Raw genomic sequence first — 15,056 nt, 5'->3', positions numbered from 1 at the left:
TTTTTTTTTTTTTTAATCATATAATAAATAAAAAGAAAACAGATAGAACAAAAAAAAAGTATAGAGCAAGCTAGTGCTAGAGGCCTTTTGTGCTTTTGTTAATTGTATAATAAATAAAAAGAAAACAAAGATAAAATACAAAAAGATTAGAGAAGCAAGTGTTGTTGTTTTTTTAATTAAATATGAATTTGTATGATCTTATCTGTATGTTTTCTTATGATCTAATTAGGCACTAGTGATGGTTAGGTTTAGAGGTTCATGTTTTTTTTTTTTTAATTGTACATACGAATTACATTGTAAAATAGTTACGTTTTCTAATGAGACTGGGTTGGTTAAGCTCCAAACATTGGCATCAAAAAGCACTATGAAATTGGTCCATGTGACTCATATGCCATATTATCAAGTTATATGATAGCTTTATGTGAACAACACTAACATTAAGTAACATCAGGGGTTTGTCTTAATTTTTGCATTTGAGCAGCCATACTACTTTGTTCTATACTGCTTTGTTGTATAGAAAAGACCTGTGTGAAGATTCTTCAAATTCTAAAATTTTTTGTTCTACGTAAGCAAGACATGAAGGTGAGCAAATAAAAACAGAACTGTAACTATTGACTATTGTAACTACTTATCTCTTTAACATAAACAGATAAGTTGTAAAATAAGTTGTCAAAAGCAGTCTCTTACTTGTCTATATATTATACACTACTGTTCAAAAGTTTGGGGTCAGTAAGATTTATTTTTTGAAAGAAATTCATTCATTCAGCAAGAATGCACTAAATTGATCAAAAGTGACAGTAAAGACATTTATAATGTTACAAAAGATTTGTATTTCAAAATAATTCGGTAACACTTAATTTTAAGGACCGATTCTCACTATTAACCAGCATGCATATTACTAGTTAGTAGTTAGTATTAATAGTTAGTTAACAGTGAGACCTTCAAATAAAGTGTGACCATAAATTCTGTTCTTTTTAACTTTTTATTCATCAAGGAATCCTGAAAAAATATTATCATGGTTTCCACAAAAATATTAAGCAGCACAACTGTTGCACAGCACTGATAATAATACAAAATATTTCTTGAGCACCAAATCAGCATATTAGAATGATTTCTGAAGGATCATGTGACACTGAAGACCAGCTGCTGAGAATTTAGCTTTGCTGTCACAGTCACAGTATATTCTAATATATTAGAATATACAATTTTAAATTGCAATAATAATCACAATATTACTGATTTTACAGTTTGTTTGTCAAATAATAGCAGTCTTAGTGAGAATCAGAGACTTTATTCTTTCTAAAACATTAAAAAAAAAATCTTACCGACCTCAAATCATGAGTTCTATGTATTGAATCTTTAAAGCATAGCCGTTTGCGCTCTCAGTGGGAATATGAGTGCGAGGACTGACCTCCTGTGAGAGTGTGTAACACATGGGCTGGTAGGAACAGCGATAACTCTGAGTTCTGGAGAGCTTTTCTCTGGGCCTCACACTGAGCACTTTCCTGAATCTCAGCGGCGGTCTCCCTGAGCTGCCTGTCTCTGTCCATCCAGTCTATCTGTTTCACGAACACACATGAACATGCACAGAATCTCATTCAGGATGCAGGGATGGTGGAAACGCTTCCCATCACACTGACACTCACAAAAATTAAAATAGACACTTGGTTCAAAGACTTGCATTTTAAATAGGCCACAGAGCGTAGTGTCATCTCTGTGGCGTCAACTCACACAGTCAGACTCGTGTATGGATGTGGACAGATGGTGTTTAACGGCTCTGTCAAAATCTCCCACCATCTCCTCTTCCTTCAGTGTCTGCTCACGCCAGTAATTGCCCTGTACACTGCTCTCCTTCTGGAGGGCTTCCACCTGAGGCGAACAAACACACATTTGCACACATATAAACACCCTCAAGCCAAATGAGCTTTTATGCGGCTGTGATTTAGTTCAACTTCGCTCACTGTGACACTGTCTGGGTTTTCTCCTAATGTCAGAATCTGGGACACAGTTACAGGAACCACAGTCCGTTTCCAAACATCCAGACAGGCCCCCACAACCGGAGACAGCACCCCTGTCACTGGGTCCACCGTCTGCGCTCCAAAATGTATGGGAACTAGCCCTGAGAGTCATAATATACTCTAGGTTAACATCTAGAGATTAATGTAACAGGATTTGGACGTTACTAGTAATCTCCATTACCTTTACCATCTGCATCCTCCATGGTTCCTGCCAGGGGCACCATAGATCCTGACACCCAGTCCAACTGAGCTCCCAGAACTGGGACATGCAATCCCGAGCCTCCAGGGTCAGGATACTCCAACCCGGGGAGAGCTGGCAAGGAGAGCTCAATGCCAGGAAGCTTGATTTCCCCTAAAGGAAGGGAAGAAAGCAAGGAGGCAAAATTAGCTTTAGCAAAAATTCAGCTTTAATCAGATGGAATTCACTGGAATAAATTATATTCAAAAATATATTAAAATAGAAAAGTGTTATTTAAAATTGTAATAGTATTTCACAATTGTGCTGTTTTTACTGTATTTGATCAAATGAATGCAGCCTTGGTGAGCATCAGAGATTTTTGAATTGTACCTTATAGCATATCCTTAAATTAATATCACTTACCTACATAACCTAATGTTAGTGATATTATAACAACGCTTATATTTGGTACAAACACTGTTTGAATCCCATATTAAATGCCCCTTCACTAAGCTCCGCTCCCCATTGCCTACTGTTGCCAACTCACTCAGACAAGCCTTACAGAACATCACACAAGAATGAACTGGAGATGTCTCTGAACAGCATGGTTTTCAGTAAAATCTGCTCATAAAATGGTAAAAAGTGATTTGATATTAATATTACATGGACTGGAATGAAATGGGACACTGCAAAGTATTTTTGTTAGTCATTTTTCTTGAAAGAAATTGTTAAATTATGCAGTGGCTTGATTAAAAACTGCAGAGACAGCAAATCACAATGGAGGAAAATATGTCAACACATTCACAGCCAATAGAAAATAAAAAAGCCTCATTTGAAAGTTATTTCTAAGTGATTCAAGTGAACTTTTTAGTTACTATCCACATCATATTTTTTGATCATTCCCATAACATTTTGTTTAACACTATCCAAGCACAGAGATTCTCCATAAACATTAGAAAAGAAAATGGTAGACAACAGTTGGCAATCTACATCTGATCAGTTTTTAAGGCAGCTTTTATAGCTATTAAGGCGGAGCCACTGCATCACAATTTTACCAAAGTATCAATAACTGTGATAACAATTTTGTTAGAATGACAATTGTTGCAATAACCTAATTTACATTAATGTGCAGATCAAGGAGCTCCTACCCACCCACACTACCGCCATTCTCCACCACACCCCTGGCCTGTTCCTGTACGGCTTCCAGGCGACTCAGCAGCTGCAACATACAGTGTTGGCTGCTTTTCCAGGCCTGCTCCAGCTCAGATGTTGCTGCCGAGAGTCTGTCCAGGTCACCTTGTGGATCTGCAGCTTCTGAGCTCCACTCCTCACTGAATCCTTTCAGGAGCTCTGCCACCCGCAAGCAAGCGCCCAGAGCCTGGCTGTCCAGCAGAGCCTGGAAACCCCCAGCATGAGGCACCATCTTTCCTCCTCGCACGCTGCCTCCACCAACCCGCACCATCCGGCCACTCAAGGGCTCGATGAAGGACTCACCTAGGAGAAGCCCCCCAACTGGAAATACAGCCCCTGAACAGAGGCACTCATCAATCAGGCTGTTTGAACATACCGAGACATTTTTTCAGCAATCAGAAAACGGACCTGTATGGGGATCAAGACTGACGCCCGTGATGAGCACTAGGCTGCCAGTACGTGGGTCCAGCATGGGACAGCCTATCTGAATAGGCTGCCGCAGACGCGAGATGGGACACGTGTGCACGCCTCCCAAAGGATAAACCAATCCTGTTTGTGGATGGATGGTGACTGCCAGAATAGGCACCAAAACACCAGTGTCACAGTCACACATGGGTCCTCCGAGCACCAGCCTTTGGCCTGAACGAAGCCCCCGTAGTTTGAAAGCAGCATGGATTTCAGCATGGCGGGATGGAGGGTACGGAATGAAAGGCAGCAGGGGTGATTCCCATTTTCCCACCTCACCTAAGAAAGAAAATGCTGGGTTCAATAAAATTTCAATCAACAGTGATACATTTACAACAGTAGTGGATGGGGCCAATCCAAATGTTAACATATATGTTAAAAATGTTAGAAATGTTAATAAATGTTAATTTTTTAATTTTACAGTATAGCCACAAGATGTGAACAGTGTGTGTGTTAATATGATTTGAATGTGAAAAAATCACTAGCCTTTTCCTAAACTAACCCGTTTGATTCTGAAGTTTGAAGTCTGGAGTTTTTGCCTCAGTGTCATGCCAAAATAAAATGACCAAAATGACCACGTAAAATGACCATAAAAATGGCTAGAACTTTTTCAGCTCACATAATACACATGTAATAATAATAATAATAATAATAATGTAAGTACTTTTATGAAAATTTTTAAGTTTCACATTTTCACTTTTAAGTAAAAATTACCCCCAATTATTTCTATTGTAAGTACTGTACACTTGAATTAGCAAAAATCAATTAAAAAGTTTTAATCAGACTACTATAAATATTAAACTGACAAATAAAAATATTTTATACAAACAAATATTTTATAAATAAAAATAAAAATGTAAAAATTATTTTAAAAATTAATAAAACAAATTAACAAAATATTTTAAACATATATCATTATAATATTTATAACACTTAATGTACATAACCTATTAACCTGTAACTAAACTTTTATTAATAATTCAATAAAACTGATATTTGGTATTAATCACTACTGTGATCATATAAGAAAAATTTATCAAAATGACAAGAGTTCTGAAAGCTCTTGCACTGTTGCAATGAGATCCCATATTAAATGACCCTTTGCTAAGCTTGGTTGCTGGCGCTAACTAATTCAGATAAGTTTTACAGAACATCAAATAGGAAGGAACTGGAGACTGAGAATTTCAATAAATGACATTTGTGGCACAATGTTGGTTACCACTTATCCCTCCTTTACTTGGGTTACAGTGGAGCATTTACAATGGAAGTGAATAGTCAAATCTGTAAATGTTGCAATACCGTTTCAACAGTACAGCAACAAGACGTGAACAATACGCATGACAATGTGACTTTAGTGAGGAAAAAGTAGTTAGCTTAGTAACTTAAATAACCTAAACTGTTAAATTAAATTTATATTCAATTTGGCTTCATTGCCATGACAATGTAACATCTAAAATGGGAATAAAAATGTGCCCCTGGACCACAAAACCATTCTTAAGTCGCTGGGGTATATTAGCAATAGCCAAAAATACATTGTATGGGTCAAAATTACTGATTTTTCTTTTATGTCAAAAATCAACAAACCATACATCAATGAAAAGCTTATTTATTCCGCTTTCAGATGATGTATAAATCTCAATTTCGAAAAATTTACCCTTATGGCTGGTTTTGTGGTCCAGGGTCACAAATGACAGGAATAACTCTACAGTTCATATAGCCAAATACACAAGGTTTAACCAAAAATAATGTAAGTACTTTTTTAAAATAAAAAGCTGCACATCCTTCAAAAATTGTCCCCTTGTACTTACATCCTAAGCACCTCACCGTAATCTCCTTTTCTTTCTTTTTGAATTATTATCTAGTTTGAATTATTTTTACTGTAATCAACAATAAGTGCTGTTGATTGAGCTTAACTTGAACTGAACTCAGAATATTCATTTAAATGTACTAACTAGCATACCGAATGACTCACCCACACAAGCATCGGCTGTAAAGACAAGGATGGAGGAAGCAGGATCAAAGCCCACGTTTCCAGCCACAGGCATTAGTTTGCCAGTCTGGGTGTGCAGGAAGAAGTCCGGGGGAACTGGCATGCTGTGTCCACTGGCCAGTAACATATGGGCATTAGAGTTGGGTTGAATGAGGCCTGTGAGGGGGTTTACATGAACGGCATCACAAGCTCTAACAGATCCATCAGGAGCTGCGGAGGGAAAAAGAGTGAAATCTTTCTGTGTTTCTACAGACTTTAATCAATCAGTCATGCAACAGACATGCCAAGTTCAGCCTCAGAAGCTATTTGTCAGGATTTGACCAGCAATGCGTGGGCAATGTTGTAAAATACCTCCACCTAGTGGTGTAGCCAGGCTTTTCAAGTATGGCTATTTTCTATTATATTCCACTAGGCTAGGGGACATGATTGCACAGCAGCTGACTGAAAACAGTGACAACATTAGGTCTGAATTACATGGTTAATATCTGAAAAGGTCTCACCGATGATGTCTTCCCTACTGAGGACTGATCCAGTAGCAGGGCATAATAGCTGTGCTCCAGTGCCCTCTTTAAGCACAACCCAGGCCCCCAGCCTCTGGCTCTCCACTGATACCTTCTCAGTCATCTCATCAGCCAACACAGCTACTCGCTCCAGAACACTGCAATGCACAACATATACAGTAGGTTATGAATCATGGATTAACATAACATTTAAATAACAATGTTAAAGAAACTATTTATATACTTTAAAGTTTGATATTTTTTAATGAAACAGTTATTTATTATGAGTTTACTATGGTATTGAAAAAAAAACTAAGGTTAAGGAATGCCAACACATTGGGATGAGTGGAGGATTTGGGCTTTGAAGTGTCCATGTGATATGTGCAATCAGAAGGAGGTACTGAGGGAGGTGAAGGGCAGGCTGTGCAGAGGCTGGGTAGATCCAGAGGCATTGAAGTCAGGTAGACATTGGTTTTACGGTGGCCTGGCTGTGTCGTGCCCTTCCGGGGCGTCAAGGACGCCTTGCTGATGCCTCTGATGCTTATGTTATCTGATGAGATGCGTGTTGAGCAATGACATCATAGATATGAGGAGAGGCGAAATGTCTAGTTTTTCCCAATGAAACCTACTTTCTTCATATTATGCTAATGCGTAACTCATACTGCATCCAGGCAGACATATCGGATACAAACAGCACATTCTAAACAAACAGATCCAATTTCATCACAGCAGTTACTAAACAGTCAATCCTAAAGATCGGATGTGAAAGTAAATCACAGTTGTGTGCACTCTGAACAAAGCTTTAAGCTACTCACTTCCTTTGCGATTATTGATCTGGAAATGCGATAAGAGGGCTGGGATGAAGATGATATGAGATTCTCCGTTATACAAACCATGTTCTTCTACAAATAAATACAATACAGTCATTGAGAACCCTGAAATTTTGAGTATACAGTCATGTACTTAGCCATCTAAATGAAGCCACACAATAACATTCTACTGCTTTTAGTTAACACTAATGCAAATTACAACAGGTTAATGCAAATTTTACTCCTTTGAGGGGGGAGGGGTCTTGCCTGGATGTAGACTATTTTAAAAACATGACAGCGAAATAAAAGAATGCATCCTATGTGAATAGCCTACCTCGGACAGATCGACAACTTAATTGTAAAACTGTAAATTGTAAAAACCACAGTGATCTGTAGGCCAGTGATAGACTTCGATGATATGAAATTAAAACAAAAACAAAAAAATGCACCACCATTCAAACGTTTGGGGTCGGTAAGATTTTAAAATGTTTTTGAATGCAGTCTCTTAGAAATCTCTCACCAAGTCTGCATTTATTTGATTAAAAATACAGTAAAAATAGTAATACTGTGAAATGTTATTACAATGTAAACTACTTGTTTTCTATTTGAATATATTTTAAAATGTAATTTATTTCTGTGATGGTGAATTTTCAGCAGTCAGATCCAGAGGCATTGAAGTCAGGTAGACATTGGTTTTACGGTGGCCTGGCTGTGTCGTGCCCTTCCGGGGCGTCAAGGACGCCTTGCTGATGCCTCTGATGCTTATGTTATCTGATGAGATGCGTGTTGAGCAATGACATCATAGATATGAGGAGAGGCGAAATGTCTAGTTTTTCCCAATGAAACCTACTTTCTTCATATTATGCTAATGCGTAACTCATACTGCATCCAGGCAGACATATCGGATACAAACAGCACATTCTAAACAAACAGATCCAATTTCATCACAGCAGTTACTAAACAGTCAATCCTAAAGATCGGATGTGAAAGTAAATCACAGTTGTGTGCACTCTGAACAAAGCTTTAAGCTACTCACTTCCTTTGCGATTATTGATCTGGAAATGCGATAAGAGGGCTGGGATGAAGATGATATGAGATTCTCCGTTATACAAACCATGTTCTTCTACAAATAAATACAATACAGTCATTGAGAACCCTGAAATTTTGAGTATACAGTCATGTACTTAGCCATCTAAATGAAGCCACACAATAACATTCTACTGCTTTTAGTTAACACTAATGCAAATTACAACAGGTTAATGCAAATTTTACTCCTTTGAGGGGGGAGGGGTCTTGCCTGGATGTAGACTATTTTAAAAACATGACAGCGAAATAAAAGAATGCATCCTATGTGAATAGCCTACCTCGGACAGATCGACAACTTAATTGTAAAACTGTAAATTGTAAAAACCACAGTGATCTGTAGGCCAGTGATAGACTTCGATGATATGAAATTAAAACAAAAACAAAAAAATGCACCACCATTCAAACGTTTGGGGTCGGTAAGATTTTAAAATGTTTTTGAATGCAGTCTCTTAGAAATCTCTCACCAAGTCTGCATTTATTTGATTAAAAATACAGTAAAAATAGTAATACTGTGAAATGTTATTACAATGTAAACTACTTGTTTTCTATTTGAATATATTTTAAAATGTAATTTATTTCTGTGATGGTGAATTTTCAGCAGTCATTACTCCGGTCTTCAGTGTCACATGATCCTTCAGAAATCATTCCGTGCTGAATTGGTGCTCTAGAAACATTGCTTATTATTATCAATGTTTAAGAAGTTTTTGCTACTTAATATTTGTATGGAAACGGTCAGGATTCTTTGATGAATGGAAAGTTCAAAAGAACAGCATTTTTTGAAATGTAAAACTTTTGTAACATTATAAATGTCTTCAATTCAATGTCAATTAAATGTCTCCTTGCTGAAAAAAAAAATCTTACTAACCAAAAACTTTTGAACAGTAGTCTATTCTTCTTAAGTCACTTTTTGTAATGTCCATTCAATGCATTTGTCTGCAACAAAAATGAAATGGGGCTTCATTTGGGGGCTTTTCTAAGCAAATATATAATGTATACGATTAAGTGTGATTCATTTGATTATTATAATATGATTAATTTGATAATATATTTTTAATCAATTGACTTTAATGAACCACTTTTTTGTGGTTGAGGATTTTTCTTTAAGTTTCAAACACACACAAACACATAAACAAGCAGAGATAAAACAGACAGATACATATCTGCCTCTCCATGACATACTGTTGCTTGATGTGTTTATCCCAGAGTGAGGTCTGACCCTCAGCCAGCAGTCTCAGAAGCCTCGCGCTCTCTCTCAGTCGCGCTCTGAACGTCTTCTGCATGGCCTGCTGCGATCTCATCTCCACCCGCAGGATCTGCAGCTGGCTGTCCAGTAGCTGTGTCAGCTGATTGCCCAGTGCTCTTCGTCGCACCATCTCCTGCTCCACCTGCCTCTCCAGACCTTCGGTTTTCCCTCCAAACATCCTCCAGCCAGGGTGGAGCTCTCTCAACTTCCCCAGCACCCCCTGATAGAGCTGCTTCACCTAGACAGGGAGCATGTTTCCATCAATGAAACAAGCTGACAAAGGGATGCTATATTTACAACTCATTTTACAAGTTGATCCACACACTTCGCCCCAGGGAAGTAACAATTCACTGCTGTATCCCACATAGTATCATAGTGAAGCATGAAACAAGAGAGACTGTTAATTACAACTGAGCATCTCAGTGATGTTATTCAATATGGGTAAATATATTTGAACTTTACGAGGGTGATATTTGAAGCTCATATAGGGGCGGGAAATAGACTGTTGTTCTCATAGAGTCTCACCTCTCCTCTGAGCTGCCCGAGACGTATTGTGACAGACACGCTGTGCTTGAGTAGGATGTCATAGAAGGTGCTGGAGCTGAAGGCTTCAAGATCCACTTGCTCTTCATAGTCCCAGAATTCATTTGACACCAGAGCCACCACTGCGGGCAATGTGAGCACAGTCTGTGGGAATTCTAGCTCTGGACAGAGCCAATACAATACCATAGGACAGCCAAATGTGTCACACCCAATCGTTGCATTGAGAGCGAAGAGTAATCTTTGGTAACTGTGTATGATGCTGTCTAGGACTCTAAGTGTTTGTCAAACAGAGATATGGTTCTGCCAAAACGTCAGGGGTATCCTAAACTTGCACTTAAAATAGGTCAGTTTGCTACAGCCATGATGAATGAAGCCTGATATCATGGTGATCTTAAGCAGACAAGGAATCTTGGCAATGGATGTTCAAATGCTACTTGGAGCAAATAAAGAAACAAGCTTTTGAGATCTTGGGGAAATTGTTTTCTCCTTTATTGTGAAGTACAGAGGGATTCCTTGTAATTTGATAATGTTCAAAAAGCATTGGGTGTCATGTCTAAAATCATGTTTGCTCATTTTCAAGCATCCATAGATATTTTTCTATCTAAAAAAAAAGTAGCTTTAATTGATCAAATGTTTTCCTTTTGTCTGTTTTTTGGCCATTAGATATATTATATTATAAATGTATATAATACTACATATATATATATATATATATATAATACAAATAATGTTATATTTTATAATATAAAAATAGTTACTTCCTGCCACCAATAGTATGTTTGTACTTGGGGAAAAATGAAAACAAAATGTATAATTAATAATAATAATAATTTTTATTCAGTCTCAAATAATTCCAAATCGAATCATATTTGGATAACATTTTACAATAAGGTTCTACACTACCGTTTTAAATTTTTTGGTCTAAGTTTGAACTATCACAGTTTCCACAAAATATTAAGCAGCACAACTGTTATCAATATTGATAATAAAAAGCAATATTTATTCAGCAGCAAATCAGCATATTGGAATGATTTCTGAAGGATCATGTGACACTGCAAACTGGAGTAATGATGCTGAAAATTCACCTTTGACATCACAGAAGAAAGTTATATTTTAAAATATATTAAAACAGTTGTTTTAAATTAAATTAGTTGTAATTTTTTATTACAGTTTTATTAAAATTTGTACTTTTTACTGTCACTTTGAATGTATTAAGTCTCTTTCCAGCCATGGAAAGACACTTCTTTCAAAAACGTTAAAAAGAAAAAAAGATCAAGTTCATTGTTAGTTCCTAATTGCAAAGTGTTAACAATGTTTGTTACTAGTGTATGTGAAGTCTGTGTAATCTTTTAACTCGTATCGAATGTGATGTGGCTGTACATGAGGCATTATGGTCAAGGGGATGAACCTGGGTCGCACAGGGATCTTGTGTAAGGTGGGTCTAATTGTGTAAGAAGGTAGCATATGTAGCCCCTGGTAATACAAAAAAAAAGGTTTGCTCATGTGTCTGTGGTTTTTGACGTCAGTGGTTACCTCTCTGCACTGAATCCTCAGTCAACCCCACCTGCCGGTTTCGATGTGTTTTTTTCACAGCCACCACCCTGGAGCCCTTTGATGAATAGTCGTCCATGTTGTACCTTAGCTGCAGATCACGGTACCTGGCCTGAGCTGGCAGTTTCTCAGGCCAGCCGTACTCCCTGAACAGGATCTGTGAGGACACAGTGTTCAGTCGCTTTAATAAGCCAAGCTTTGTTAACCCCAAGGTTTTTGTTAAAGCCTTCCTTAACACTTACCAATATTATGACACACAAGCACAGGATTACTACAGCTCCTACTAAAAGCCCACCGATCATCAGCCAGTCGGGGCGGAGCAGCAGTTGGCGTCTCTGTGCGATGCCCATGCGAGTCAAATGATGTGGGTCAGAAGGGAAGAAGGGTCCAGAGTCATAGCACTCTCCACCTGCAGGCACTACCCTCACATACTAAAAGGACCAAACAATAACATCAATGAATAAATGGACATAGTGGTTGATTTTAACTTTTGGTTTTAACGATTTAAACTTTTTATTTTTTATGTGAAAGTTTTGAAAACTATTTATCATACCTTGATTTTTTTTTAACTTTTTTTTTTTTACTTTTTCTACTTTTCAGTTGCTTTTTATGATTTCCCTTGTTTGTTTGTTTTTTTTCCTTGTCTCAGACCAAGAATTTCAATCTTCAAATAGTTAAATATTTAAAATTAAGATAAACTAAACAAAGTGAAATAGAAAATTATTTAAATATTTATTTTGTGAAAATGATTTATTAATCACTTAGATTTAAAAAAGAATTATAATTATATATAAGGTATTACTTTTCTTCAGCAAGGATGCATTATTTGATGAAATGTGACAGTAAAGACATTTATAATGTTACAAAAGATTTCTATTTAAAATAAATGCTGCTCTTTTTAACTTTCTATTCATCGAAGAATCCTGAAAAAGAAAGTATCACGGTTTACACAAAACTGTTTTTAACATTGATAATTATCACAAATGTTTCTTGAGCACCAAATCAATTAATTAGATTGATTTCTGAAGAACTATGTGACACTGAAGACTGGACTAATGGCTGCTGAAAATTCAGCTTTGATTCACAGGAATAAATTACATTTTAAAATATATGAAAATAGAAAAATGATTTAAAATTGTTAAATAAATTAAATAATTTTTCACAATATTGCTGTTTTTATTGTATTAAAATATGTAAAGCTGTAATTTTACCAAAGTATGTGTGTAAACATATTTAACTGAAAAAAAAAACTTAAATTTAATTTGCATTTAAAACAATTGATTTTAGTTTTTAGTATTTTATTGTTTAATTTATTTACTATTTAGTAGTACATAATTTTAATAACATGTAACAGTTATCCACCATAACATGAAAATGGATCATAATACCATGTGCCTATGCTGGTGGCTGCTGAGTTTGAAGGTGTACACCCCAGGCTCATGGAGACTTATGGAAAAAAGGGAGTGGGTAGATCGTGCCAGTTCTTGGTCCTGTGCCAGTAATCTGAAGGGTCCCCAGTCAAACGCATCATTAGTGTTGTACAAGCTGTCTCTGTGAAAAAAGCAGGATTCCCTCTGTGACAATCTGGGACAGTGAAAATGGATGGGCTGCAGATGAATCACATGTCAGCATGTACTTACACATCATACTGAGGATAGTGCTGTTGGGTCACGGTAAAGAGAAGAATGTCTCCCGGGTGTAGACATGCTGTTGGGTTCAAGACTCCTCCAGGCCTCATGTCGGACGTATCGAACGCTGATGATTTACTGGACCAATGAGAGTCCCAATCTTCCTCTTTGTCTTTGATGTTTCCTAACAAAACATATCTCATTAAACATGTCTAATACACTGGTTGTGTGTATATATAAGACATATTGATGTATTACATACCTCGGTCTGTATCTAGGGGCTCAAAATGGCTGTTGGTTTGCTGGCTGTGGGCCAGAATCAACCTCCTGACCTCCACAGGGACGGCATTAAGCAGACCAAAGAAGCCCGCCTCTGCACAATGGCAAACAGAGAGCAGGCTGCTAATAAACAGTGGTCATGAAACCCTCTCTACTTCCTGCCCTTGTCTCTGGCCACTCACCTCCTGTTTTAACTGTGTACACAGGCCTGGAGAAGTTGAGCTGCACATTGCATTCTAAGCTCCCACGGGAGTCCCAGTGTTTGAGGACGGTCTCCAGCATGCTTCTAGACATGCTCACCTTTTAAGAAAACACAAGGGTAGTTTAATGACAAATAGGTCAGAGTGTTAACCTACCGCTGTTTGTGCTAAGCTCTCACTTGTGTGTAAACAGGGCTGTATTACACTCTCAATGTCTTGTGCAAGTCCCTCACATTGTGTACTTTGTTGTAATGCTATCCAGTCATACTGTGTTCCTTTCTTTTATGCAGTTAAGCGTCCTATGGATTATGACACTTGAAAGAAGGAATAAAAAAACTAAAAAGATCAAGTTTTTGCTTGCTGTTGAGGATCTTTACACAGTCATATCATAACTATGGCACTACTTACATTTCCATTGAGTTACTCATAATTTTAAAAAAAATCATTCTACACTTTAATTTATTTGTTATTTTTATTATTTAAAGTGTCCCATTATGCCATTTCGAATATTGCCTTTCATGCAGTGTGTAATATAGCTGTACGTGAATGTAAACAATCTGCACAGTTGTAAAGCTAGAAAGTGCACGATAAATACAGTTATTGTCTCCCAAAAGAAAGAATAGACTCTGAACAGCCAAAATGAGTCATCAGTTTGAATCCCACTTCCGTGAAGGATACACCACGTCACTGGGTAACACATTGGCATAATGCACACCTATGTTCTTCGTTGGCCGGCCGTGAACAACTTGACCCACCCTCAAGCACTTTATCTTATTGATGTCGAGAAGACGCTGTGTCCTATGCTGTGAAAGTAAATTTGTTTTATTTTCACATCCTAAAGATGAGGTTGCAAAGAATCAGTAGGCAAAATAAAATTTTTTCCACTGTACCACAGCAGTACAACCCTAATGTTTTTTCCCCCCGTCATTTTACTGACGACTGCATCTCTAATTTTAAACTAAACTAAACGTAAACTAAAGATGATCCAGAAAAGGGTCCAGTGATGTCTTTTAGATAGGCCAACACCAGTCTCTCAAATGACTTCATGACCACAGACGTGAGAGCAACAGGTCTGTAGTTTTGTTAAATCCAGTGATTTGTTTTTTTTGGGGGACCGGAATGATAGTGGAGTGTTTGAAGCAGAAGGGAACTTCACACAGCTCCAGAGATCTGTTGAAGATCTGTGTAAAGATGAGGGCCAGTTGGTCAGCGCAGACTTTTAAACAGGCAAGTGAAACATCATCTGGGCTTGAAGCTTTCTTAGTCTTCTGTTTTCTGAAGACCCGGTTCACATCCTGTACACACACCTTAAGCACAGGTTGAATGGTTGGAGAAGAGAGGGAGGGAGGGGTGTTCAGGGGGGGGGCTAGAGTGT

The 15,056-nt window shown here is 37.5% G+C and overlaps 2 protein-coding genes across 2 annotated transcripts in view; both read right to left on the bottom strand.

The window, feature by feature from the left end:
- Positions 1–9,610, bottom strand: part of LOC107717267 (uncharacterized) — a 16,089-nt gene extending 6,479 nt beyond the window's left edge. Inside the window, exons 1-9 of the mRNA XM_016523949.1 lie at positions 9,417–9,610; positions 6,343–6,500; positions 5,825–6,052; positions 3,796–4,131; positions 3,349–3,723; positions 2,200–2,370; positions 1,962–2,119; positions 1,732–1,869; positions 1,412–1,559 (exon numbers count right to left, since the gene is read on the bottom strand). Of these exons, the coding sequence (XP_016379435.1) occupies positions 1,412–1,559; positions 1,732–1,869; positions 1,962–2,119; positions 2,200–2,370; positions 3,349–3,723; positions 3,796–4,131; positions 5,825–6,052; positions 6,343–6,500; positions 9,417–9,610 (1,906 nt within the window). The remainder of the gene's footprint in view (positions 1–1,411; positions 1,560–1,731; positions 1,870–1,961; positions 2,120–2,199; positions 2,371–3,348; positions 3,724–3,795; positions 4,132–5,824; positions 6,053–6,342; positions 6,501–9,416) is intronic.
- A 350-nt stretch (positions 9,611–9,960) lies between these two features.
- LOC107717259 (uncharacterized) overlaps positions 9,961–15,056 on the bottom strand; it is a 9,537-nt gene continuing 4,441 nt past the window's right edge. The window contains exons 5-11 of the mRNA XM_016523943.1: positions 13,664–13,781; positions 13,465–13,575; positions 13,215–13,386; positions 12,963–13,125; positions 11,817–12,005; positions 11,557–11,731; positions 9,961–10,184 (exon numbers count right to left, since the gene is read on the bottom strand). Of these exons, the coding sequence (XP_016379429.1) occupies positions 9,961–10,184; positions 11,557–11,731; positions 11,817–12,005; positions 12,963–13,125; positions 13,215–13,386; positions 13,465–13,575; positions 13,664–13,781 (1,152 nt within the window). The remainder of the gene's footprint in view (positions 10,185–11,556; positions 11,732–11,816; positions 12,006–12,962; positions 13,126–13,214; positions 13,387–13,464; positions 13,576–13,663; positions 13,782–15,056) is intronic.

This window comes from Sinocyclocheilus rhinocerous, unplaced genomic scaffold (assembly GCF_001515625.1).
Source record: "Sinocyclocheilus rhinocerous isolate Xijiao unplaced genomic scaffold, SAMN03320098_v1.1 scaffold1893, whole genome shotgun sequence".
Lineage (NCBI taxonomy): Eukaryota > Metazoa > Chordata > Actinopteri > Cypriniformes > Cyprinidae > Sinocyclocheilus > Sinocyclocheilus rhinocerous.
The sequence above is the reverse complement of the archived record's forward strand: the minus strand, read 5'-3'. Positions and strand labels throughout refer to the sequence as shown.